The sequence below is a fragment of the Xyrauchen texanus genome, chromosome 46, assembly GCF_025860055.1.
Source record: "Xyrauchen texanus isolate HMW12.3.18 chromosome 46, RBS_HiC_50CHRs, whole genome shotgun sequence".
NCBI classification, from domain to species: Eukaryota; Metazoa; Chordata; class Actinopteri; order Cypriniformes; family Catostomidae; genus Xyrauchen; species Xyrauchen texanus.
Genome location: NC_068321.1, coordinates 12,453,156 through 12,481,113, shown reverse-complemented (window position 1 = coordinate 12,481,113; position 27,958 = coordinate 12,453,156). Strand labels below are relative to the sequence as shown.

Sequence of the window (27,958 nt, the reverse complement as noted above, 5' to 3'; positions counted from 1 at the left end):
CATCCTCTCACAAATACATATTCCAGGAGAGAGAAAAATCCTTCCAGGTAATAGGGCTGAGTTAAGCAGCTATTAGGCCCATTATGCCAATGAATGGAATTCCTTCTCTCATTTAGGGCAAAGGAATGTGAAGGATACTTTTTGTGTGGGCCACAATTAGGGTAGCCTTGCGTTTTTCTAAAGAACCCGTCCAGCTGCGGTGACCAAAGGCTCACACTACATTCAATTAATCGACAATTTCGTGTCTGATAAGTCTTATTCACCTATTCTGTCGAAACAGCGAGAGGGAAAGGGAGAAGGAGAAAGCAAAGGATGGGGGCTGTGTGTGAGAGAAGACGACAGAGAGAGAGAAAGAGAGCGAGCATCCATTTGGTAGCATTGAATAGATGCCTTTGCTGCATGCGAGGCAAGTAGGAGTTCATCTCAGCCAACAATGCCCATTCAAAGTGAATCTAAAGGACAACCAAATTAAAAATTTCTAACAACAATACGTGCAGATCGGTGACAAACTGAGGGTGCTAAGAGGTCACTGTCAGCAGCCCTAATTTTCTTCTGCCCCCCCCCCCCCTCCCCTTTTTTTTTTCCAGTGCACAAAATGGCAGTTTTTTCATAAATGGCATTATAGGAGAATCTTGAGGACTTTTTACCTCAATTAACACTTCCATGTTTGCTTTTTATTCGGCGAAACTGCAAGGGCTCTTTTTTGCATTAGAACAGATTAAATAGGGAGGTCTTTGCTGTGTGTGAAAACCAAAAGAACAATAATGTCTTTTGAAAACATTTATCTGGTAGTCATCCACTTCAGAGTCACTTCAGCGGCATGGCGGTTTATAAAGCGTAACCTTGTATTTTGAAATAAAGCTGCAGGCAAACTCGGGGAAAACAATCTTTTCTTTGTTTTTAAACGAAGTCTTTCACAAACAACACAGCGCACACTTATGGCCATTACATTCAATTCCTTGTGACAGAAAAATCGTCTGAGTACTAAAAGATGCCTTTTGACCCAACACTAAGAAGTAGGTGGAAATAAAAGTGGTTTTTTTCTCATAACAGTTGAACCATCTTGCCGTGTGAGTCCACAGACATTAAATCTCAGTATAGATAAAAACAAACAATAAGCACGTTTTTTGGTTAGGACTGGAAAATAGTGTCAATTATGATGGCAGAATTTAGACCATATAGAGAGGAGGATTATGCCATAACAGAAAGAGAGAAAGAAAGATACTTTCATTTTAAAAGCTTTAATAAATATATGTGCTCTAATACAAAGAAATAAGGTAATTCAAGTGTGGTATTAAAATCCAGAATAAATCATATCTTGGTAGAGGAATTTCTTTTAGAAACATTCTTCAACTTTTATCAAACAGGGATGCAAACTATTGACCAGTGAAAATGTGAAAAAGTCATTGCAGGTGTTACAGATGTATATTTCAGTTGATTTGTTTGTTGTTTTTAAAGCTATTTGTTGTATTTAAAGCTTTTTTTAAAAAGTGCTTAAGCTTAGAGTAACACTTTCAAGTGATTTCAATAAGGAAAATCTAGAAAATTGTACCAAACAAATTGGGCACATTAGCTTCAGAAAAAGTGTCTTTAGCTGAGAGGTGAGCAGTTTGCATCCCTGATTAAATTAAACTAACACATAAGTATGTTTATACACTACTTATGAAAAAAAATGTTGTGGTGAAGTACTTTCTACATTAAACAAGTTAAAGCGTAAAGTAAATTCCACATTTGTACTCAATTCAAACATGTAAAAATGAATGCTCTGTTTTATAAGTAAATATTATTCATGATCATGTATCAATCCTAAAGTAAAAAACCTTGTCATATTCATTTTTTTAATTTGAGTAAATTTCACAGATAAATGAAAGTACATTTTACTTAACCTTTCTTAGCTGGTGTTCCCAGCATGCACCGGGCTTGAATACTTAATGAGCTTGAATTATCCTTTCATGATCAAAATAAATGATCTGTTGATCGTTCCCATCATTGTGTTTTGTGCACCAAGTGTTGAGGTCTGCATGCGCAGCTCTGGATCTTGTTTCTATTGCCATTCAATTAAGGTGATGTTGTCTTATAGACTACATAGCATGCATTAAGCTTCCCTGTGCAAGGCTTTTACGTGTCATGTGCTTAATGGCTAAGTACATTAAAAAAAGCATTTAAATGTTAGTACACTTTTAAAAGCATAGCTTAATTCAGTGTTACATTGCATTTACTTAATACAAGTAAAATGTACTAACTCGTAGGGAGTAAAATTGACTTGAAGTCAATTACAAAGAGTATTACAAAGTAAACTTTACTTGAGAATTTATAATTAAAGCCACCAAGAATTGTGTAGCTGTTACTAGAAAATATTGTCTGTTAAATTTTCTAGCAATTTTTGGGTAGAAATTGTTTCCTATATTTTTTAAGTAAACCTCATTCCAAATGTTTTCAGTGTAAGAGTTAACCTATTAAGTTATTTGCACATATTGTATTCTCTCTCTGCTTATTTGAACATCAAACTGTTGGACTGAACACTTACCCACTGTTGGTCAACCTTGGGTTCATGCAATAGTGCAGCACATGAGGGAATGAGTCAAAGAAAGACAACAAACACAAAGAAAAACAGACATGAATAGAAAAGAATCTTAGAGGTGGGTTGAATCATGCTGAATCTTGAAGACAGCCAAAAGGTACATAGTAAATATGTGATCATTATGTAAAATGTAAAAAAGGCAATAAATAAAAGCAACACAAAATCTACCAAACTGGCTCATTTGAGAGGGGAGAATAAATATGAAATGTGATTGAGAATTTACTGAATATAAAATGACGCTGCCACTTTAATTTCTGAAGCACAAAATCATGGTAAATCCATATCTTCAGAAGCAATATAATAGGTGTGGGTGAGAAACAGATCAATATTATGTCGATGAACGTGAATCGCCAAAAATACAAGAATGTGAAAGTGAATGTGGAGATTGATAGTAAATATGATTTAAATATTTATCTGTTTCTCACCCACACCTATCATATCACTTCAGAATACATGAATTAAACCACTGGAGTCGTATGGATAACTTTTATCCTTCCTTTATGTGCTTTTTGAGCTTGAAAGTTCTGGTCACCATTAACTTGCATTGTATGGACCAACAGAGCTCAGTCATACTTTTAAAGATATTTGTTTGTGTTCAGCAGAAGAAAGAAAGTCATACACACCTGGGACGGCATGAGGGTGAGTAAATGATGAAAGAATTTAAATTTTTGGGTGAACTATTTCTTTGAAGTTTGGAGTCATTTATAGTTTAGACTTTAAATTATAAATTGCCATCTGAGAAGTTTGAGTATCAGATACTGTTTGAAGGTGAAGTGTGTAATTTCTGTATCACCAGTGGTGCTAAAATGATCTGCAAAATGAATTATATTTTCACATTTTGTTCAGAAAATGCCTGTGTAAAACTCCTTTGTGAGATGCTGCAAAAACAGTATGGTGCAATTTAGGTGCAAATAAGCTGAGATTGGATAAAGTGTTTCAAATTACACATCACTTTTAATGAACTGCTGTGTGAACTTTAGTTGATTATCCACATAGAGATAAAAAGGGAATAAACTAGACCCTATATGAAGCATTTTACATAAGATTATAATTGTACATTAAATTATTTACAGGCTACAGTATGTGCTGCTATTGGCCTGGCTTGGTTGCTGCTTTTTTTAGATTAAAATGGCAGTTCTGTAAAAAGGAGTTTGAATGTGGTTTCTTCAAGGCCTGTGTAGCAGGAGGACCTAATATATGTGCTCTAATACAAAGAAATAAGGTAATTCAAGTGTGGTATTAAAATCCAGAATAAATCATATCTTGGTAGAGGAATTTCTTTTAGAAACATTCTTCAACTTTTATCAAACAGGGATGCAAACTATTGACCAGTGAAAATGTGAAAAAGTCATTGCAGGTGTTACAGATGTATATTTCAGTTGATTTGTTTGTTGTTTTTAAAGCTATTTGTTGTATTTAAAGCTTTTTTTAAAAAGTGCTTAAGCTTAGAGTAACACTTTCAAGTGATTTATTCAAGGCCTTTATCGTCAAGACTTATTTCAAGGCAGGGAAAGAGATGATAATATTGCCCAACTAAAAGTAATACAAGTAATTCAGACAAACTGATAACATGTGGTAGTTCAGCTCAAAATCAAGTATGAGATATAAAGAGAGAAAATGATAAATGCATCTTTACCAGTTTGACAGCAATGCCTCAGCATTTCAAACATCCAATGTGTGCCTCCTAATTGAATGACCGCATTTAGCATGTTCTTAATCTTGTTTTCAACTTCTTGTTCTCAATTTAACAGACCACATGTTTCATCAGATATATAATGTTCATAAGTCGTTTACCAAGGTAAAGATTAATGCTCAAATAGACCTTGTATGATTGTGACGTACCTCCTGACCTTGGTCAAGAACACAAAGCTTGGAGCACTGCTTTTTGGCATCCATGAGAACATTAAACATTGTGCACACTGACAAGGGGATGCGGAAATCAGTGGATTTGCTTGACTTCTGCATCTTTGAGTCAAAGGCAGTTTTGGTCCTGCATATAAGAGATGAAGACACATTTACTCATGCTGTTGTTGTTCCAAACCTTATGATTTTAAGATCACAGTCTTAAGTGGAACACAAAAGGAGAAATTCTGTAGAGTGTACTGGTCGCTTTTTTCCATGCCCTTACAATGAAAGTTGTGCATTATATAAACATAAGTCTTCCGAAGTCATACAATAGCTTTGTGTGAGGAACAGACCAAAATGTAAGCTTATGGAAATTTCATGTTGCTTTCGCGTATTTTTTTAAAGTTTGAAAGCTCTGATCCCCATTCATTTATAACTGCACTGAAATTAGTGACCCGTACTTCGTCAGAATTTCTCCTTTTGTGTTCCAAGGAAGAAAGAAAGTCATATGGGTTTTGAATGACATGAGGGTAAGTAAATGATAATGCAATAAAACAAATTGTGTGAACTATTCCTTTAAAAGGGCAACTATTTATTTGTTCTTAAACAGCCAACCTTTTAACACAGGCCTCCATCATATCACTGGCCATGAGTTTGAGCCTCTGCTCCAGATGTTGGGCAAACTCTGGCTCTGGCCAATGCAAGTCCATCACAAACATCTGAAGAGCATCCAGCTTCCAAAACAGATCTTCGGATGTGGCTGAGCCATTACTGAGGAAAACAAAAAAAATGCACGTGAAATGTCATGCAGCATATGAATGATCTTAGCTCTGACTTAGGAAAGCAGAATTTTTATGTATGACTAATTTCTCTATAGATATTTCTCTGTCTGCAGATGCCACTGCAAATACATAGTACAAACATAAAATTTAAAACTGTAAAAGTGCTGACATTTTACACTACATATACTTATTTTCCTGGAAAAATGCATTTATTTCTATCTTAGGAAAACAAAACAATATGTAACAACATAATGCTTTATTAACATTTTCCAAACAAAGAGTTCAACAGTATAAATATAGAAATGCACTAGAATAGTACCAATTCAAGTAACATTAAATGTTTTCCAAAGTATCAGTGGGAGTTTGACTAATTGAAAGAACTAGTCTCCACATAGGTTGGATTTTCAATGCAATGGGCATTAAATATCTTAAACTCTCATCCTCCGCAATACTAATCTGCCGGTGGACTGTGGCTATTAGCTTTGTAACAGCAATTGTGAAGCCGCATACATGATTCACGTCAGGGTGTCAGCGCCAGCATCAAGCGCCGCTTTGAACTCAACATGAAAAGCAATTGCACACAAAAATGTCTTCTGTGTTTTGGTGATAGCTAAGACATGACGTGCTTCTGTGGTCATTAAAATGTGCCTTACCTAGGCTGAAAAATACTTGATTTCTATCACAAGTCCCATCTAGGCTTGTTTTGTACATCAAATAGCATTAAGAATTCCTTTCTCCGTCATTTGTTCACTGAAATGAAACGCTGTTGTGAAGTGTGCATCAGTGTAATGATTATATTACAATTCCATTGGGTCAGAAGTTTACATACACTAAGTTAACTGTTCCTTTAAGCAGCTTGGAAAATTCCAGAAAATTATGTCAAGCCTTTTGTTAATTAGCTTCTAATAGGAGTTGTACTGAATTGGAGGTGTACCTGTGGATGTATTTTAAGGCCTACCTTCAAACTCAGTGCCTCTTTGCTTGACATCATGGGGAAATCAAAAGATATCAGCCAATACCTCAGAAAACAACTGTGGACCTCCACAAGTCTGGTTCATCCTTGGGAGCAATTTCCAAATGCATGAAGGTACCATGTTCATCTGTGCAAACAATAGAATGCAAGTATAAACACCATGGGACCATGCAGCCATCATACCACACAGGAAGGAGACACATTCAGTCTCCTAGAGATGAAAGTAGTTTGGTGCGAAATGTGCAAATCAATCCCAGAACAAAAGCAAAGGACCTTGTGAAGATGCTGGAGGAAACAGGTAGACAAGTATCTATATCCACAGTAAAACAAGTCCAATAACAACATAACAGAAAGGCTGCTCAGTAAGGAAGAAGCCACTGCTCCAAAACCGCTGTAGGGTCTGGACCAACCAGACACACACTAATTATTCATTATATACAAAGGTCTATGAAACTCCTCCGAAACTAACATCCCAAATGAAACGAACACCCTGGCAGAACCAAGTCTCAGGTTACAGGGCTGATAAGGAGACTTTTACGACCTCCAAAGGAATGTTCAGAGAGTGCTGACTCTCACTTAATTCTTACTGAGAAGGAGAAATGAACCCTTTTAATCCTATATATTCTATATATATATCCATGTGATAAATGTATTGACATGTATCTAATGTTCCATCTCATGATTTTCCTTTATGTTGTTTGGTCTATGTTTTCTTGCAAACTCTAATGGGTTAATGTTTCAGACTTTGCATACTATGGTTAACCGAAATCATATGTGTGGCATATTTGGTCTCTATAACTTGGTATTTTGAAGATTGAAATGACTGTGTACATGATATGTCGATAACAACAACATATTAGTATTACAAGAATATTTCCTAGTTTCTTCATCGGCTACCACCCCTCCAGGGTGCACATGCAATGAGCACCCTTAGAACAAAGAGCAATAAACCAAATTCCCGCCTGGAACTTCCACCCTTCTTATTGGTCGAGCCAATGAGAGGTGGGACACGTTTTCTAAGGTTATAAATTGCATCCACACTGGCCCTTCTCTCTCTCTTGCTTCTTGTCCTCTTGCTTTCTGGTCCTCTTAGCCCTCTCTTAGCTCTCTGAGCCTCATGCTCTCTTACTCTCTTGGTCCTTCCTGAGAAGATGATGCTGAACTAGAAGGCCCCCAAGGACTCCCAAGTGTGCGCCAGGCTACGGCCTTGTCTTTCCATTCACCAAAGATCCTCTGACTCCCACTGGTTCTCTCTCATCAAGACAACATCATCAAAGATCAACTGGAGCCTCAACAAATTGCATCAGGACAGTTTAATTCAAATGGGACATGCAAGTATCAAACTTAGTCTCATTATTTGATACATTAAGTATCCTTACCCCTTTCTAAAAAGGCGTGTCAGAACTAATATGATGGTTTGCTCAGGCTGTTGATCTGCTGAACTTCAAACAATGCTATAACTTCTTGCCTTCCTGTATTCTGCTTCAGCCCTCTTTCCCTTGGTAAACTGTATGCATGTATGTATATGTATGTTAGAGTAGTTTAAATGTTTAGTCTAATTAATAAAGTCTTGTTCATGTCACACGTAAAGTTGTCTGTGTCTCAAGCTCATATCTAAAGTCACTAATCATAGATTTTGACTACTTGCTCTTAATACTTAGTAAGAAAGACATTTCCCATGCCCGGAAATGTACATTTCTATTAATTAATTAATTAATAACCAATATTGAGTGTTCACGGGATGAACCGAGTATTTGGTTGTAATGTTAATGTAGCTACATCAAGTTAACCCGATTAACTGATCCAAATATTCATAATCGATTATAACAAGTTATGATTGATTATTAATATTTCATAGAGCTGATTCGCTACACCGCCATAAAAAAGCCAGACTACAGTTTGCAAGTGCTCATGGGGACAAATATCTTACTTTTTGGGGAAATGTCCTCTGGTCTAATGAAACAAAATTTGAACTGTTTGGCCATAATTACCATTGTTATGTTTAGAGGAACAAGGGTGAGGCTTGCATGCCGAAGAATACATCCCAACCGTGAAGCATAGGCATCATGTTGTGGGGGTGCATTGCTGCAGGATGGACTGGTGCACTTTACAAAATAGATGGCATCATGAGGAAGGAAAATTGTGTGGATATATTGAAGCAACATCTCAAAACATCAGCCAGGAATTTAAAGCTTGGTCGCAAATGGGTCTTCCAAATGGACAATGACCACAAGCATACCCTCCAAAGTTGTGGCAAAATGGCTTAAGGACAACAAAGTCAAGCTATTGGAGTGGCCATCACAAATCCCTGACCTCAATCCAACAGAAAATTTGTGGGCAGAACTGAAAAAGCGTGTGCGAGCAAGGAGGCCTACAAACCTGACTCAGTTACACCAGTTCGGTCTGGAGGAATGGGCCAAAATTCCAGAAACTTATTATGAGAAGCTTGTGGAAGGCTCCCCAAAATATTTGACCCAAAGTTAAAGAATTTAAAGGCAATGCTACTGAATATTAACAAAGTGTATGTAAAATTCTGACCCACTGGGAATGTGATGAAAGAAATAAAAGCTGAAACAAATAATTCTCTCTACTATTATTCTGACATTTCACAAAATAAAGTAGTGATCTTAACTGACCTAAGACAGGGAATGTTTTCTACAGTTAAAAACTGAGTTTAAATGTATTTGGCTAAGGTGTATGTAAACTTCTGACTTCAACAGTATCTATCTAATAACCTTTTTTAAGTAGCAAGCAATGCTGTAATTGTAAAGTGTGTGATATATGGTAGTTTAACCACATTAACTGTCAAAGGTGAATTTACTTGCTGGTAACCATTTGACAACTTTTAATTTGGCATGGAGCAAAAAAAAAAAAAAAAACTTCAGTAGACAAGAGCTGGAAGTTCTTGTTGAGAAAATTACTGCAAGGAAAACGGCAGAGGACAATCTCAGCTTTCTAATTATTATTATGCATCTATATAATTGCGAGGGAGAGCGCTATGCACATACCTGTCAACATTTGGGTACCAAAATCCGGGAGACCTCTGAGCTGGGGGTAGGGGTGGGTGTTGCTGGATGGCAGGGGCAACATACAAATCATGTCATTGTAATTTAATGTGGGGATGTTTGGGCCATACAAATTATGGAAGTTTCCCTGGAAAAATAACAAAACGGGAGGGAGGCAGAAGATGGGTGTGAAATACGGGAGAGTCCCGGGAAAAAGGGGAGTGTTGACAGGTATGGCTATGCGTTTGAATTGACTAGCATGATTGGTCACCACACTAAGAAGCTTCAAAACAACATTTATTGTTTGAATTTTATGATAAAATGTACAAATTTTTTTTCATCTAAAATCACATAAACAGCTCATTGCAGCTTCCGAATCAACATGATAGAACGCGTCACATTTGAAACAACCCAGTCATAAAACATAATAGACTACCTTTTGGTATTTAAGACAACTGTGAGGTTATCTTAACTTTAAGATGTTTTTTATGACAATTTATTACATTTTCTTTTTTTTTCCTCAAGAATTTCAATTCTTCTTATTCTTGTTCTTCTAATAACAATCTTAAAAAAAAGCTAAGAACTTTAAGAAGTTTTTTTATTTTGGGATACAAAATATTCTTAACTTTTTTCTTAAGTTAGAAATTAAGAAGAAAATGGTTAACAAGAATGTTCTTCTTAATAACGTTTCATGAATCTGGCCCCTGATCACAACTAAAATGGACCAAAATAAAGTCTGAGCACACGTTTAGGGCCAGGGACAGTGTGAATAATTTTTATATAAAAAAATAAATTAAAAAAAGGGTTTGAGTTTGGCTACTTTAATTAGTGTTAAATAAGGGTGAAAACACCCTGACATTGTAAATCCAAAATGCACATTCAAATATATAAACAGGCTTCAGAGATAAAACAGGTAAGCTTGCACCAAGCTGACTAAACTGTAGCAGACAGCACTGGTAGTCTGTCTAGCAATAGTTGTTTCACAAGCCGCAGAGTGTCTAGACTGAGAGCGATATCAACTGATGTTGTGTGCAGACTCCATAGGGTTTGATGAGGCTCAAGAAATCTACGCCAATCGAGACAGATGGAGTGACATCGCCGTGTCAACTGCAGTTAACATGGCAACACACAGTAGGGGCTCACGCAAGCACTGTTCAAGTGTACGGAGCCAAACGCCCGGCAATGGAAAAAGGGCACTCATTCCATTTGCTGTTAAAAGACTGTTACCTTCAAAAGTGGCAGTCTGGGAATAGAAATCGTTTGGCAAAGTCCACTGTGCAATTAAAAGGGGCGAGCAAAATCTCCCACTCGATTAATTATCGGCAGTAAGGTCCGTAAGGGCCCCCTTGGGGGTCTGCACCTCCGCCTCAAGCTTGCATGAGCAGAGGAAAGCGGCGGGTTGAACAAATGGACGAGTTTCTCGCCTGATGAAGGGACTCCCGGGGGGGGGGGGGTTGAATCTAACAACCAGCTAACCGCAGTCCCCTCTGACAGACACCCACAGGACTACACCCGCTACAGACAGTGTTTCAGGCCTGAAAGCTGGTGTGCTTTTGCAGTTCACACTCTTTGCACTAATGAAGAAGGATCTAATTTAACTTTCAGATGTTTTTAAGCTCTCTTAGCTGACAGAAGTTCTCTTGTGAAGCAGGTGGTCGGTTTGCACAAAAATGGTTAAAATGATTTTTGCTCAATTTTAAATCACGATTATTCGGTCATTACATTTTTTTCATATTATATATATATATATTAGGGCTGTCGATTTAACACGTTAATTCAGTGCGATGAATTTAACAAAAAAATAATGCGCAAAAAAAATGTACGCAATTAATCGCATGCCCACGGACCGTAATAAGGAAGATTCCTGAGAAATGCAAGCTTGTAGTACCACCTGTTTACTCCAGAGGGCAGTAAGTGAAATTTCAGCTGTATGAGCAACGCACAGTTTATACAGTGAAGAAAACACTTGCAAAACAAGACAAACATACGTTACGTTCTTGCGTTCAGAACACTTGAAGGAGCGCAAATGCGATCTTAGGGATTTCAAGATGTGTTTAAAATTGAGTATTAAACTATATTTAACTTGACACAGTGATTTAAATATTTTGTGTTTATGACGCAACACACCTGAGATGTCTGACGCAGGTGTAAATTGACGGGCCCTTAAACAAGTCCTCATAATAAATCTCCAACTGATTAACAAATTCACTTGTGAAATGGATTGCTGTGAACTGTGTGCCAATGATTGTCTTATGATCAATAATATGGTAGTAAACAATACATTGTATTCTAAAGCAACTTTTTGTATTGTCTTATCAATGATTAACTCTTCTGCTCTGAATATTTATATATATATATATATATATATATATATATATATATATATATATATATACACACTCACCTAAAGGATTATTAGGAACACCTGTTCAATTTCTCATTAATGCAATTATCTAATCAACCAATCACATGGCAGTTGCTTCAATGCATTTAGGGGTGTGGTCCTGGTCAAGACAATCTCCTGAACTCCAAACTGAATGTCAGAATGGGAAAGAAAGGTGATTTAAGCAATTTTGAGTGTGGCATGGTTGTTGGTGCCAGACGGGCCGGTCTGACTATTTCACAATCTGCTCAGTTACTGGGATTTTCATACACAACCATTTCTAGGGTTTACAAAGAATGGTGTGAAAAGGGAAAAACATCCAGTATGCGGCAGTCCTGTGGGCGAAAATGCCTTGTTGATGCTAGAGGTCAGAGGAGAATGGGCCGACTGATTCAAGCTGATAGAAGAGCAACTTTGCCTGAAATAACCACTCGTTACAACCGAGGTATGCAGCAAAGCATTTGTGAAGCCGCACAACCTTGAGGCGGATGGGCTACAACAGCAGAAGACCCCACCGGGTACCACTCATCTCCACTACAAATAGGAAAAAGAGGCTACAATTTGCAAGAGCTCACCAAAATTGGACAGTTGAAGACTGGAATAATATTGCCTGGTCTGATGAGTCTCGATTTCTGTTGAGACATTCAGATGGTAGAGTCAGAATTTGGCGTAAACAGAATGAGAACATGGATCCCTCATGCCTTGTTACCACTGTGCAGGCTGGTGGTGGTGGTGTAATGGTGTGGGGGATGTTTTCTTGGCAGACTTTAGGCCCCTTAGTGCCAATTGGGCATCGTTTAAATGCCACGGCCTACCTGAGCATTGTTTCTGACCAAGTCCATCCCTTTATGGCCACCATGTACCCATCCTCTGATGGCTACTTCCAGCAGGATAATGCACCATGTCACAAAGCTCGAATCATTTCAAATTGGTTTCTTGAACATGACAATGAGTTCACTGTATAATAAAGCATCTTTGGGATGTGGTGGAACGGGAGCTTCGTGCCCTGGATGTGCATCCCACAAATCTCCATCAACTGCAAGATGCTATCCTATCAATATGGGCCAACATTTCTAAAGAATGCTTTCAGCACCTTGTTGAATCAATGCCACGTAGAATTAAGGCAGTTCTGTAGGCGAAAGGGGGTCAAACACAGTATTAGTATGGTGTTCCTAATAATCCTTTAGGTGAGTGTATATATATATATATATATATACACTCACCTAAAATATATATATATTTAAAGATAACTATGTATAATTATATATTGATATAAATATGTATAATCATTATATATCGAGTTATTTTTATATGAGGGTCTTTCTCAGCAAATTTCTGTATATGCGAAAGTGTGAATTTGGTTGGCATTTTTTGGTAATGCGATAAATTGTTTATTTTTAAGCAAATTTGGTGAATACTGATACATTTATTAGAGCCACTTAATGTTGACAAATAAAGTTTAAATAATGTTTTTTATTATTATTATTATAATTATTATTTTGTATTTATTTATTTTTTATTTTCCTCCAATATGGAATGCCCAATTCCCAATGCGCTCTAAGTCCTCGTGGTGGCGTAGTGACTCGCCTCAATCCTGGTGGTAGAGGACGAATCTCAGTTGCCTCCGCTTCAGAGACAGTCAATCTGCAATCAACTCACCATGCACCCCACTGAGAGCAAACCACATTATAGTGATCATATGGAGGTTACCCCATATGACTCTACCCTCCCTAGCAACCGGGCCAATTTGGTTGCTTAAGAAACCTGGCTTGAGTCACTCAGTACGCCCTGGATTCAAACTCATGACTCCAGGGGTGGTAGTCATAATTATTATTATTTTTAAAATATTCTCAGATTTTTGGCCAGGGTTGTGTGGTGCGGCAAGGACAATTTTCTTGAAATGCTCCAAAAAATGTTTTTTACAAATGTAAACAAAATGTCTTGATTATTCTGCTTACGGTGATTTCAGACTGCCCTTTTTATGTTTCAAAAGAAAATAAACAAAAATAACTTTAGTGTGATCTGAATGAAATCAGTGAAATCAGTATGTCATTTCAGTTATCAAACTGTAAAGGCTTAAAAAATATATATATACAGAGAATCAAATATTTAAATTAATTTGTGTACACTTTAGTTTTGGATAATTTTAGAGTGGCTTATAAATATTAGAGTGGCTTATTACAGCTACAGCACTATGACAAAAGACGCCAATGTTATTAATAACTAACATTAATTGGTAACACTTTACAAAACAGTTCCATTAGTTAACATGAACTAACAATGAACAATACTTTTACAGCATTTATTAATCTTTGTTAATGTAAATTTCTAAATACGTGTATATGCTAACATTAGTTAATGCACTATAAACTAATATAACTAACAATTGTATTTTTATTAACTAACATTAACAAAGATTAATAAATTATGTGAAAAATATATTATTCATTTTAAGTGATACCTTCATGAAAGTTAACAAATGGAACCTTATTGTAAAGTGTTAACGATTAAATTCATCCGCTAAGTAGTATGGTTCATTAACACATTACCTGTATGCTGCTCACAGTTGCAAAAGTAATGTAACAACTTTGCACATTAATATACTGAATTGTCTTTTTACAACAGCTTCAACATGGCTCATCCACTCAGAATATACAGTCTGAACTTTCCGTTTTATAAAATGTATTTTAGTTTAGATTAAATTTTTCCAATGTTATGTTTTATTATATTTCAGTTAAAGAAGATGCATTCATTTAGTTTTCATTAATGATAATAACTCTATTGTGAAGTGACACCATTTACAACCGGTTTATCGACAGAGCGGACAGTTATTATAAATGTCTGTGCTACATTGTGGTGTTGCTCTGTGAAAATAGCATTTGATGTCCCTGACAATGACAAAAATTCCTCACCTGTATTTCGATCTGATCTGTATTGTTTTTTTGAAAGACCGCACCAGGTCACTATAATATAGTGTTACCCAAATAACCCCCAACAGCAGAGAGAAAATAGTGTTGCTATTTATTATATTGTGAGATGCACACCACATCGCATGCTCACAGCGGGTTTAAACACTCTCTCGCTCAGCAGATTGAAGCGTTGATACCTGGCGCCTCTCCACATTTCAGAAGAGAAATGAATGTTTACGGAGACTCACACGTCCATGTGAATTATCTTTTAAACAGTTTGCAGTGAAAGCAGAATTTGTTGTCATTCATACCAAAACGGATACAGACACAAAACAGGCATCACAAACCAAGCAGTCAACACAAAAGCATGTGAAATTCTGAAATGTCTCTGGTACTCACAATATATCTGGCAAATTAATTCCTTGTTCGCTGTAAAATCAAATGCATAACGGTGTTAGACTTATATTTACCCATCGAAAAAAGATACACGTGATTATAGCAAAAAACCACAAACTCCAGGACTCCAAACTTAATTACCGAGGAGCCACTGGCTCCCGAAATGAAACTAAATTACTTTTCATTTGCCTAGTTACCAAATCACTCATAAAAGCTCAAGAACATCCATGCCCATGTTCTGTTTTGAGAATGAATTTTAAGGATTTATTCCAGTGGTTGATTTCACATGGGGATGCATGCAACTTTGTAATTGTGCGCTTTGTCATTGTTAGAAGTTGTAGTACTAGTTTGTACACAGGAATTTGCATTACTCACCCTCATGCCATCCCAGATTTGAATGGCTTTCTTCGGCAGAACACAAATGAAGATTTTAAGAAGAATATCTCAGCTCTGTAGGTCTAGACAATGTAAGTGACTGGTGACTAATACTTTGAAGCACCAAAAAGCACATAAAGTCAGCATAAAGTAATCCATAAGACTCTACTCTATCCATGCCCTCTGAAGTGATCTAATTTACTGCAATCTAACTTAAATGTGACAAAATTTTCCCTATAAATCTTGACATCACCAGTTTCCTTGGCGATCATGATTTAACGCTCTATTACACTTCCTAGCACCATCTAGCGCTCTGTGCATGCGTCAAGCACTAGGAAGTGTAAACAAGCTTGATATTATAATGGTGCCTAGAGACTGCAATGGAAAAATCTACAGTAAACAATGGGTTACATTCTGGTCTGTTCTCACCCAAAAATTTATCGATTGGCTTCGGAAGACATGGAATAAACTACTGGAGTAGTATGGATTATTTTTTTGCTGCCTTTATGTGCTTTTTGGGGCTTGAGAGTGTTGGTCACCATTCACTTACATTGCATGGTCAAAGGAGCTGAGATATTATTTAAAATCTTTGTTTTAGGCAAAAGAAAGTCATACACATCTGGGATGGCATGAGGGTGAGTAAATGATGAGATGAGAGGGTGAACTATCCCTTTAATATAGTGGGACAACACTCAAGTGTTCTTTTTATAGTACATTTGATATAAAATGAGGCATTGCTTTTTATCACTATGTTTTTGATTAGCATATACAGTACATATAACGGTTTTGTAAAGGCTGAAAAAAAGATTTCAAATAAAACAATGGAATTAAAATGTTCCCATCTATCACCAATGTCAACTAAATTTCAAAGCCCTGTCAAATATTTAGTTTTTGTCACATTTCTTCTGTCATTTTCTTCCATTTTAGTCACAGTCTGGAGCCCTGGGAAGCCAACACACTGACAAGGACATATCAATTACCAAACAACTTTGGCACAAAATGCACAGAAACAAACACTACCACACACTATCAACATATGCAAGCACATCGATACCACCAATCTCATGCAAACAGGATCGTAACACATCTCTGTTGAAAGAATGGAAATTTGAAGCTCAATCTACTAAAAATCATGTGACTCAAACAATCATGTGATCTACAATAGGATGCACGTTATGGGTATTAAAGGGATAAGTTCACCCAAATATGAAAATTCTGTAATTATTTAGTCACCATCTTTTTCTATAGAGCACAAAAAGAAACGTTCAGCCACAGGCACCATTCACTTTCATTTATGGAAGTAAGATGATATGGAAGTGAATAGTGACTGAGGCAAATGCTGTTCTATGGGTCTAGAATGGCATGAGGGTGAATAAATTATGACAGAATAAAAATGTTGGGGTGAACTATTCCTTAAGTAATACACCTTGGAAACTGAATTCAATGTGAGCAAAAGCAAGTTTCTCTTGTGCTTTTTTAAGTCTACCATAAAATGCTTATTATAGCAATATCATTGTTTAAGAGGCATATCAAACCAAATGGAAGTGTCACTTGGTGAAAAAACTACTGTCTTACCACAAGGGATAAATGCATTAAAAATGCATCTCTTTCCCATATACCCATAATTTGTGTCATTTTCACGGTTTTACAGGCTAAAGACACATTCTAAATAGTCGAGCGCACCCTTTGCAACTATAATAAGCATATGTCAAGAATAGTAAGTAGTGATGGCACCCAGCTGGCCCATACACACGTGCTGTCACACAGTGGCCCCATCCAAGAAGGAGCTGAGAAGCTGGGCATCTGTGGGAGGTTAAGAGGCAGGTTGGGAACTCTGGGCAGAGGAACGCTTGGTAGATTGTTGGTTATGGTCCTGCCAGAGTTTAGACAGCAGGAAAGAGCAGAAAAGAGATGAGAGAAATGGAGAGTAAGAAGGTACACTGATATCAGATAAAGAGACAACAAAGAAAGAAAATTCTGTGGCAGAGAGAAGAAAAACTTAATGACAGTACTGACCAAAACAGAAATAGTACAGAAACAGACCTTTTTCCAGAGCAGACAGCATACAAATTTTTATTTAAATGAAAATGTGGCTGAAAGGGACAGAGACAGTCCGTTCAATAAGTCATTATGTTTTATACAAGCCGTCAACGGGGAAATCTGAACTACTGACCCGACTGGTAGAGCTGGACGGCTTTTAACGGAGTTGATAACTACCAAAAATCAGTTTATTAAAAAAATCAGATGACACAATAAAAGTGTATTTACCAGAGACTTGAAATCATTAGATTGCTTTCTGATTTTGACATCAAAACGTAAACCGGCATGCACACCACACTTGCGCACATTGGATAAGCCGTTAAATACGGCAGAAAAAGTGTTTACATGCAACATGAAATTGGGGTAATGGGAAAAATTACACCAGTGTCTATCGTTTAAAACATTTATGACCTCACCGCAACAAAGTAAAACCATTTAAGGTGTTTGCGTGACCTAATACGTTATCGGCTTAAGCATAATCTACATTGGTTGTAACTGGATTACAAGTAATTAGTTACTATAATCAAATTCTTGTAAGCACAAAAAGTAGTGTAACGCATTGTATTTTAAATTATTGTAATCAGATTACAGTAACTGACTGGACGTAATTACTTTTAAGTACATTACTTGTATTAATTTATGTGTAATACAATTCAAATGTCTGTTTGCGTTTCTGTGACAGCTGAAGGGTGTGCAACAATGAAAATAGAAATGAATGAAAATAGACATTTTGAATTTGAGTTTTAGCTTAAAAGTAAAATAATTAGTAATGGTATTACTTTTTCAATTATAATCCTATTACAATTTTAGATAAGTAGTGGGTCATTTGTAGTGGATTCTTTTTTTTATTTTTATTTTTTAAAGTAACTTACCCAACATTGAGCATAATCGGTGTAAGAATGTGCATGCAAACGTTCATTGTATTAAGGGCAAGGTCATAAACGTTTAAGTATAAACCAGTCAGTACACACAGCTTTTTGCCTTTAATGCCATTCTAACTGGCTTAATCATTGTCAACGTCAAAAGCTTAGAACAATTCGATGATTTCCATTTGATCTCGATTAAACGCATGTTTCTTGCATTGTGACTTTTTGAACAAGCTGCTTATTGGTTGTATCAGCATATTCCTGTGAATGTAAACACATGTTTCATTGACTAAATAATTAACAATCAGGTACACAACATTAAAACATACAGTACTAATTAGCCTGTATGTTTTCATTCACATCCAATTCCAAATGGTGTATACACAGACTACCGGCAACAAAGAGGATTCAAGTTCTTATTCATCTTTCCATTCTGCAACATGAAAGAGGTTATTGGTTTGGCAGAAATAGTCTGACACATTAAAACAAACAGGTCACTGTGTTCTACAGAATGCAAGGAGAGTCAATCGATAGAAAAGCAGTAACCTCAAAAGAAAAAAACACTGTTAGATCGACTGGGTTAAACGGGGTCTTCAGTAGTCTTACTTCACAGACTGCCAGGTCTCCTGCTCAAAGCCACGGTGGATGGACTGAGCTATTGATGACTCCATCAGGTCGATGTATCGCACCACCAGAGGTATGAACAGGTCCTGCAGATGCTTGTGGAAAGTTCCATTGCACAGGTGAGCTGGCGAGGCAAAAATATGAATGAATGCTTCGGACATAAAGACTGATATCAAGCAACTAATACTATGCAATAATGAAAAAAAAAAAAAACCCAATGCTATACTGCAATGGATTAACTGGATTAACTAAACTGCATGTAACGGAATATGCACAGTCATTTGAGAACTCAAACTTCTCTCGAAGCAATCATGAATGTGCAACGCAAGATTGCCACTAAACAATGATTTACATTTTGAGTTGTTCCTCAATAACACCAATCATATGTCTTAAAAAGACTTGGAATGTTACGCATGTGTCACATGTACTACTTTTATTATCAGTGTGTGTTAAATCCAACTACAAAGTTATTAGTAATTGTTATCTAATTACTTTTGGTCAAAGAATTCATGTAATCAGATTACAGTTACTGACTTTCAATTAATTTAATTACTTAAGTACATTATAGGGTTATGCTTATTTCGAATATACTATTTATGTAGAATACATGAATGATGGCCCCATAGCGTATTTACACATCTTTTGTGCTCTGCATAAGAAAGTAAGTCATACACGTTTGGAATGACATGAGCCTGAGTAAATTATTCTCATGTTTGGGTTGGCTGTTTAAACCGCTTTTTTTGTGTGAGTTTTTAATGAGCTGATTTAGTTATCAGTTTTGTTGTACATGTAAACACTCTTAATGTAAATAAACCACTTTGAAGGAAACAGCAAGTGACTGCTGTGAAATGGTTTTGTGACCACCATAAAGAATGGGGGTGTTCTGAGAGTGAGTGTATGTGTGTGACAGAGAGCGGGAGAGATGTGTGTCTCCTCAGGCATCATTAAGTGTAATTCCCCTCTCTCTGTTCCTCATCATTAACACTAGCCTTTTTACTCTCATGGGTGTGTGAGCTCATTTCCCAATAATTTAACAATGATGAAACTCGTTTGAGCATTTAGTGTCAATGTCAAAACACATGTTTTTTGGTCATGTGCAAACCGGCGGATGAGCACGCACAACTTCTGACACAAATCCCTGCTTTGGTTGTTATAAGACCTAAAAATAACATATGATGTATTTGACATCGTAATTAAGCAGCTCTATACAATGAGAGTGTTTTAAAAAAAAATTATGCACTTCACATGTGTGGGAAGATCATGAACAGTTATTAGAGATTCTCCTGATCTTGACATATTGGCAGCATTATAGGAACAATAGCTCTGTAAGAAAATGGACCAAAATGGAAGTTGTTATTCACTGAAAACCTTCCCCTTCGCTGTAGCTATGAAAACGAATTTGTGCATGTGCATGTTTAAACTTGGTGCATCAAGACAAGACACAAATCTTATGTCAAACCAATACGTTAAAAAGCCAACGGTTTTGGGGTGTCTTGTTACCAATTGTAAATGAGATTTAAGAGCTATGGTAGTGGGGATGATTAACTATGAATAACGACTTACATTTAAGTTTGGTTGTCACATAAATCTATTGTATTGCTTGAGAAGATTTGGAATATAACAAATTAGTCTTATTAACTACTTTTAGGGTACTTTTTTCCCTTTCTGGAGCTTAAACATCCCTGGTCACTATTTGCATGAAAAAGAGCAGCATGAACATTCTGCAAAAATTCTTTTTTTGTGTTTGAATTGGCATCAGGGTGAGTAAAAAATTACATTTTTGGTTCGTTTAGACTTTAAGAATGCCTTTGAAAGACTTTTCGCCACATTCCCACAACATTTTCCATCAGATTTCTCTCATTAATTTACTATTTGATAGCAGTAAGTTCATTATGATGATCAATCAGCCTGTGTCTGTGTTATTAGAAGTCACAGTCTGGCAACAGAATCTTTTTAACTTCAGCTTTGTTTGGGATGTTATTATATCAATTAATTAAGGATAATTTCTGTATGTTTACAAGAACGGAAATGGGATACTAGTGCTCCGGATATGTCGGAAACTCAGAGGTCTCACAAAACTGGCCTCTTCTGCAAGATTCAGGTTTTCAAATGAGAGGAGATAATTTACCCTCCAGTGCCACTAACTGATAACTAATTAGTGTGTTGACAATAACAGAGCACAGCATGTTAACCTTCTCTCCTAACAAGGATTGTTTTCCAAAACAACACTGGTGTTAATTAGTGCGCTTAGCAGTAAAAACATGCAATCAGAACTTTGGATAAACGGGAGACGGCTTTGGACCGGGGTGGAGGGAGGAGAGAAAGAGAGAGAGAAAGAGAGAGGCCCTGTTTGCTACTGGTATTGTGATCTGATCATCGCAATACATTTTGGACGCTGTTTAAACCTATATTTATTTCTAGAAGGTGGCCAAAAACTGAGCAAAAAAAAACAAAACACTTTCTACACACGGTCAGATCGCAGGAAATTGTTGAGCAGCTGATAGAGAGGGAAACTGTCCCAGGAGTCTTGCTGCTGGACAACCAGTGCTGCGTCCATGTCCACAGTGTAGAGTGACAGGAAGGTCTCGGCGTGCTCTGCCATCACCTCTGGCCACCAGGAGAAGGCCTGCAAAACACAGACATGCATGTAGATGAACATACGCTGAAATATTTAAGAAATAGTTCACCCAAAAATGAAAATGCTGCTATTATTTACTCACCTTCATGTTGTTCTAAACCCATAAGGCTTTCTTTTTTGTGGAACTCATAAAGAGAAATTCTGAAGACTGTGCTGGTCACCATTGTCGATGCAATTAAATGTTTTCATTAAAAGATAGTTAAAGTGGTCCATGTGACTTCTACACTGTATTTCAAGTCTTCTGAAATCATACAAAAGCTTTATGTGAGGGACAGACTCAATTTTCAATTGTTATTCACTGATAATCTTCCCCCCAATGAGCTGTTCACCGCTGCAACTGGATCAAGCAATTTATTTAAAACATGAGACACAAAAGAACAATTTGTTCCCAAATCGGACATCAAGCGACCAGAACTTTTTTTCTCCCCATTTCTCCCCAATTTGGAATACCTAATTCCCAATGCGTTCTAAGTCCTCGTGGTGGCGTAATGACTCAATCCGGGTGGCGGAGGACGAATCTCAGTTGCCTCCGCATCTGAGACCGTCAATCTTATCAAGTGATTTGTTGAGCATGTTACCACGGAGATGTAGCGCTTGTTGAGGCTTCACGTTATTCTCAGCGAAATGCACACACAACTCACCACACGCCCCACCGAAAGCGAGAACCACATTATAGCAACCATGAGGAGGTTACCCCATGTGACTCTACCCTCCCTAGTAATCGGGCCAATTTAGTTGCTTAGGAGATCTGTCTGGAGTCACTCAACATGCCCAGGATTCAAACTCGTGACTCCAGAGGTGGTAGCTCAGCGAGTAAAGACGCCTAACCCAGGCCCCACATTCTTCAAATTCTTCAATTGTTCGCCTTTTGTGTTCCCCAGAAGAAACAAAGTCTTACAGGTTTAGAACGACATTAGAACAAGTGTGAGTAAATAATGACAGAACTTTAATTTTCAAGGTAAGCTATATATGTGCATGCACACAAACACAAACAATAATGCCAAAAGGCAATACTGAGGGTAAAGCAGGTTATACTTGGTTACTGACAACACACACACAAAATATATTGAAAAAAGCAACTCAAGCCAGTATATAACAAGAAACACAATAACTACACTGTCCTCAGAGATGGACCGATTGGAATGTTGCCTTTATGCCCACAGCTTGGTTTTGTAAAGTTTGCTTCTAAAGTTCTGACAACCATATGTACTAATATCAGACCATAGGGAAAGGGCAACCCTGGGTAACACTTATAAATTATTATAAAACACAAATAACACATTTACATTGTAAATATAATTTATTTAAAAAAAATAACAATTTGTAAATAAAATTATTTTATTATTTAACTAGGTTTGCATTTCTAGATGAAAGTGCTTGCAAACTTTATTATATAAAGTAGTCTGTTTATAGAATATTAAATAGAATAGTGAGAGCTGAACTTTTTGTACAACGTCCAAAATACCTGTACTCCAGAGTAATTATTACAGATTATACTATGATAATTAAGAGCAGTTGGGATCAGTTTTAGATGGGCTGCACATTTAATTCTCATTTAAATGACCAGAAACATCCATTATGAGTTCCATAAAGTGAACCGTCAAAATGTATTATCTTGAGTGCCAATCAATTACATATATATATATATATATATATATATATATATATATATATATATATATATTTTTTTTTTTAAATAAAAGATATTACTATTTAAAAAGGCTAAATATCAATTAAAAAATGACAATTAGCCATCCATGTGTCTTTTGCGGTTGGTTGCAGCAGATTGCATCGATGCTCCTGAATTCTCCTGAGAAAAGGGGAAAATCTTGGTGCATTGTGCTCGGCTCTATTTTCTGCCAGTATGCGTATTAAAGGCTCCTCTGAAAAGACCCAAGTCCATCAATGCATTTCTCTCTTTGCATTCTTCCACATGCGGATTCATGAGGACGGCTGCAGCCCACTTAATTGAGAGTGCTAAAAAGAAAGCCAGACCATCTTGTCTTGTATTCTTTATGCTGGCATGTGAGCCAAGAACTTCCGTCCAAAGCGATCAGCATCAAGCAATAGGGAAAAAAGTGCAATCAGTCACAGTGAAAAATACACGTTAAAAAGGAGAATGCTGACTTTTTGAAGGGTCCTATTTGTAAGGATGCGTGTGTGTGCGAGAGTGTGTGGGGTTGTGTATGGGGTGCGGCTGAACGTCACTCTTGTCTGGCTTGATGGTGTACAGTCACCGGCCTTGAGGGAGCTAGTCTTCTGGCCTTTCAGAAGCAGGTTTTGAATGGTGTGGGGCTGACAAACATCAAAACTATGTGCTCAAAACTTCCAACACAACAATATTTTCCATATTTCAGATCAGCACTAGATCATTCTCTCTTTGGCTCCTTCCAGCAATGGGTCAGGATGGTTGAATCGTTATCCAACAACTGACTAGTCGATTGGTGACTTGAAAATATGTTTGCGGCGTTGCTTTTAAAAGGGATGAATGTAGTGGTGCAAATTCTTGGAGAAGGTTCAGCAGCTGTCTGACTTTAAATTGCCTACTGTGAGTAGTGTTTCCATTGTTATGCACCTGTAGATCTCTTCCCATTAGGACTATTAAACTTTTGTGCAATAAAAGGTTTTATGTATTGACACATATCGCTACAAACTCAAATCTGATTGGTGTCAAGTGAACATGACACTACACAAGCTGAATTTGACAGGGTTTCCTTAAGACCGACTAGTATTTCAGACAGCTTGCAACTAGTAGATTTTTGCACATCCCTAGTTCATTTGTGGCTTTCTGTCTTATTCTGTAAAACAATCTTGGTTTTAGGCAACTTTTAACAACACAGTACATTAATGAAAATAAAAAAAGAAACAAGAACAATTGAACTAAAATGCATAAATGATCAAAATAATTAAATAAAAAAACTGGTTTGGTTTGGTCCAACACAGAGAGAAGCTGACTTGTAGTTCTTGACAATACTAGACAACACAACATTAGTGGAATATAAGACAAACTTACCTCTCTTCCCTAATGCAATTACAAACGCAAGAGAGACAGAGAGAAATAACATATTAAAATAGACATGCAAAAAATATTGTGAACAAAAGGTTAAACTATTAAGCACGATAGCATGAGTATTAAAGGAATAGTTCACAAAAAAATTAATTATTTCAGAATTCAATCACCCCATGTTGTTCAAACCCATACTATTTTCTTTCTTATACAGAATATAAAAGAAGAATTTGTATATCTTCATCTGTATTTTCAATAAAATGACAGTGTCACTATAAAGCTTTAAAGCTTAATAAAGGACCCAAATGTATCATAAAAGCAGTCCATGTGACTACTGCATCATATTCAAAGTGTACTGAAGGCATGTTTCCACAATAACTTGCATTGCTTTTAAATATTAACAAGCAAGCAACTGTGAAAATCATTTAGATTTCATGTTGTTTCTCACCTAGACCTATCATATGCCTTCAGAAGTCTCGGAATATGATGCACAAGCTTACTGGACCACTTTTATGATTTTTATGCTGTAAAGTGAGTCACTATCTACCGCCCTTATATTAATAAAAATGTCTACTTTTGTGTTCTGCATTAGAAAGAAAATCATACAGTCATACAACTATTTTAAGACAAACTGTCCATGTAAAACCTATTTTATTAGCTTAAAATATTTTTTACGGTGTGACAAAAATGTCAAGTGAAAATGTCTTGTTTTTGAATTTACTGTACAAATTCAAAATGAACGCTAACATAATTTCTCTAATGTAGATTCGAGCACATCACACACGCACACCTTGAAGTTTCCTGATTGACAGCATGTGGGACATTTGTCTTGTTAGGCACAAGCGTTTTGGCATCATTGCCTCTGTCGCCTGTGGCAGCTGCTGAATCTTGAGGCCTAAAATAGCCCCACACCTTGCAAACAGATGTCATCAGCTACAGTTTTGTTTAGAAAAACGAGAGCTGTCTCTATCAATGAAGCTCAAACACCTAGGATTGACTGCTTTTCTTTGATATTTTTTTTAAAATGTTGATGTGAGAGCGTTAGCGAGCGCTGGCCTCGTGCAGAAGGGCCGTGGGCGTTGTTTTCCTCTGCTGCTACTATGAGCTGGCATTTGATGAGTAAGCTGTCACTCGCTAACAGCTGTTGTGGCAACGTGGTGAAGGAAAGGGACAGCGAGATGGTAAATGATCACAAGTCTGCTCAGAAATGATCATGCAATACCTTCTGGAGCACCATGCCACGCCAAAAGGCCTGATGATAAACAAAGATTGATTTCTGTCTATGTGACTGTAGGCTTCTTTGAACATATGCTGAAAAAGAACTGGAAGAGACATGATCGATGGCAGTATGATGTACAAGGCAGTATGGAGTCTTTGCTGCTGGTGAGGAATATTGTGTTGAAAATGGAAGAAAAAAAAAAGAAATGGGAAAAACATAATTGAGATGTAATGAAAACACATGAAGGTTTTCCAAGAGTGTTGCATTGTCAGAACTTGGGCCAACACACAACCAGATGGTCTTCTACAGCAGTAACACATGTGTTGTATAACCTATTATAGAGAATCAACTAGGACTTATAAATGGCCAATGCCGACATATACAGTGGGGTCAAAAGTTAAGAACACATTTGAAAATGTAAAACTGTAAACGGAAGAAACGTTTAAGATTCTGCACTAGTTCTAAGTCACTAATCAAATGTAAGCAAAGTTGTGACAAATTTGTACAAAAGCTCAGATTTCCTTGCTTCCATTGAAGCAAACAAGATGATCTTTGTAGCATTCAAGAATAATACGGGGATAACGTGGATCATCAGGTTTTGCACAAACTTGACCAGTCCATGCCAACTCAAGTGCAATAGTAGGAAATCATGTACATTTTTCAATTCAACATTAAACTCAACATGTTGGATGATTCTCACAAAACCGGTCATAAAATCTCCTGTTCATTTTTTAATCAAAAGAAACAAATAAGAAATCATATTTTGCATATAGAAAATAAAGCATAATTTAAGGGCCATTACAATGTTTTATATTGTATATATTTTCAGTCCAGACTTATTGCAGTAATGAGACTTGGGGAGTAAAATGCACTTAAGTGTCCCGAAAATGCAAAAGTCTTAATGCTAAAAAAAATCTAAATAATTTTTTAAGGCAAAACATAATTAAAAAATTTTTTTGTATTGATTTGGGGTTAAATATGACCTGAAAATGTTCTAGACAGATTTCATGAGAACCACCCTGTTATGTTGAAACATACAGATCAAGTCAGAAGTTTACATACACCATAATACATTACATTACATAGTTAATACATTTAAACTCAGTTTTTCACAATTCCTGACATTTGATCATAGAAAACATTCCCTGTCAGTTAGGATCATTACTTTATTTTCAGAATGTGAAATAATAATATAATAAGAATAATTATATTATATACTTTTATAAAAAAGAAACATTCTCAGTGGGTCAGAAGTTTACATACACTTTGTTAATATTCAGTAGCATTGCCTTTAAATTGTTTAACTAATGTCAAACTAAGGTTTGGGGAGCCTTCCACAAGCTTCTCAAAATAAGTTGCTGGAATTTTGGCCCATTCCTCCAGACATAATTGATGTTACTGAGTCAGGTTTGTAGGCCTCCTTGCTCACACACGCAATTCAATTCTGCCCACATATTTTCGATCAGATTGAGGTCAGGGCTTTGTGATGGCCACTCCAATACCTTGACTTTGTTGTCCTTAAGCCATTTTGCCACAACTTTGGAGGTATGCTTGGGGTCACTGTCCATTTGGAAGACCCATTTGCGACCAAGCTTTAAATTCCTGGTTTATGTCTTGAGATGTTGCTTCAGTATATCCACACAATTTTCCTTCCTCATGAAGGAAAATCTATTTTGTGAAGTGCACCAGTCCCTCCTGCAGCAAAGCCCCCCACAACATGATGCTGCCACCCCTATGCTTCACGGTTGGGATGTGTTTTTCCGGCTTGCAAGCCTCACCCTTTTTCCTCCAAACATAACAATAGTCATTGTGGCCAAACAGTTCAATGTTTGTTTAATTAATCCAGAGGACATTTCTCCAAAAAAGTAAAATCTTTGTCCCAATGTTATGTGCACTTGCAAACTGTAGTCTTTTTTTATGGCAGTTTTGGAGAAGTGGCTTCTTCCTTGCTTAGCAGCCTTTCAGTTAATGTCGATATAGGACTTGTTTTAATGTGGATATAGATACTTATCTACATGTTTCCTCCATCATCTTCACAAGGTGTTCTGGGATTGATTTGCACCTTTCGCACCAAACTACATTAATCTCTAGGAGACAGAATACATCTCCTTCCTGAGTGGTATGATGGCTGTGTGCTCCCATGGTGTATATACTTGCATACTATTGTTTGTACAGACATAGGTGGTACCTTCTGCCATTTGGAAATTGCTCCCAAGGATGAACCAGACTTGTGGAGGCACAATTGTTTTTCTGAGGTATTGGCTGATTTCTTTAGATTTCCCATGAAGTCAAGCAAAGAGGCACTGAGTTTGAAG

The 27,958-nt window shown here is 36.8% G+C and overlaps 1 protein-coding gene across 3 annotated transcripts in view; it reads right to left on the bottom strand.

Moving 5' to 3' along the window:
- The window catches only part of cadps2 (Ca++-dependent secretion activator 2), a 219,976-nt gene that overhangs the window by 21,019 nt on the left and 170,999 nt on the right, over positions 1 to 27,958 (bottom strand). Inside the window, exons 18-23 of one of the 3 annotated variants that reach the window (XM_052119448.1) lie at positions 21,249 to 21,405; positions 18,762 to 18,903; positions 17,003 to 17,122; positions 5,042 to 5,197; positions 4,424 to 4,571; positions 2,528 to 2,542 (exon numbers count right to left, since the gene is read on the bottom strand). In XM_052119448.1, coding sequence (XP_051975408.1) covers positions 2,528 to 2,542; positions 4,424 to 4,571; positions 5,042 to 5,197; positions 17,003 to 17,122; positions 18,762 to 18,903; positions 21,249 to 21,405 — 738 coding nt within the window. The remainder of the gene's footprint in view (positions 1 to 2,527; positions 2,543 to 4,423; positions 4,572 to 5,041; positions 5,198 to 17,002; positions 17,123 to 18,761; positions 18,904 to 21,248; positions 21,406 to 27,958) is intronic. The other 2 variants (XM_052119449.1, XM_052119450.1) reach the window with 2 other exon arrangements.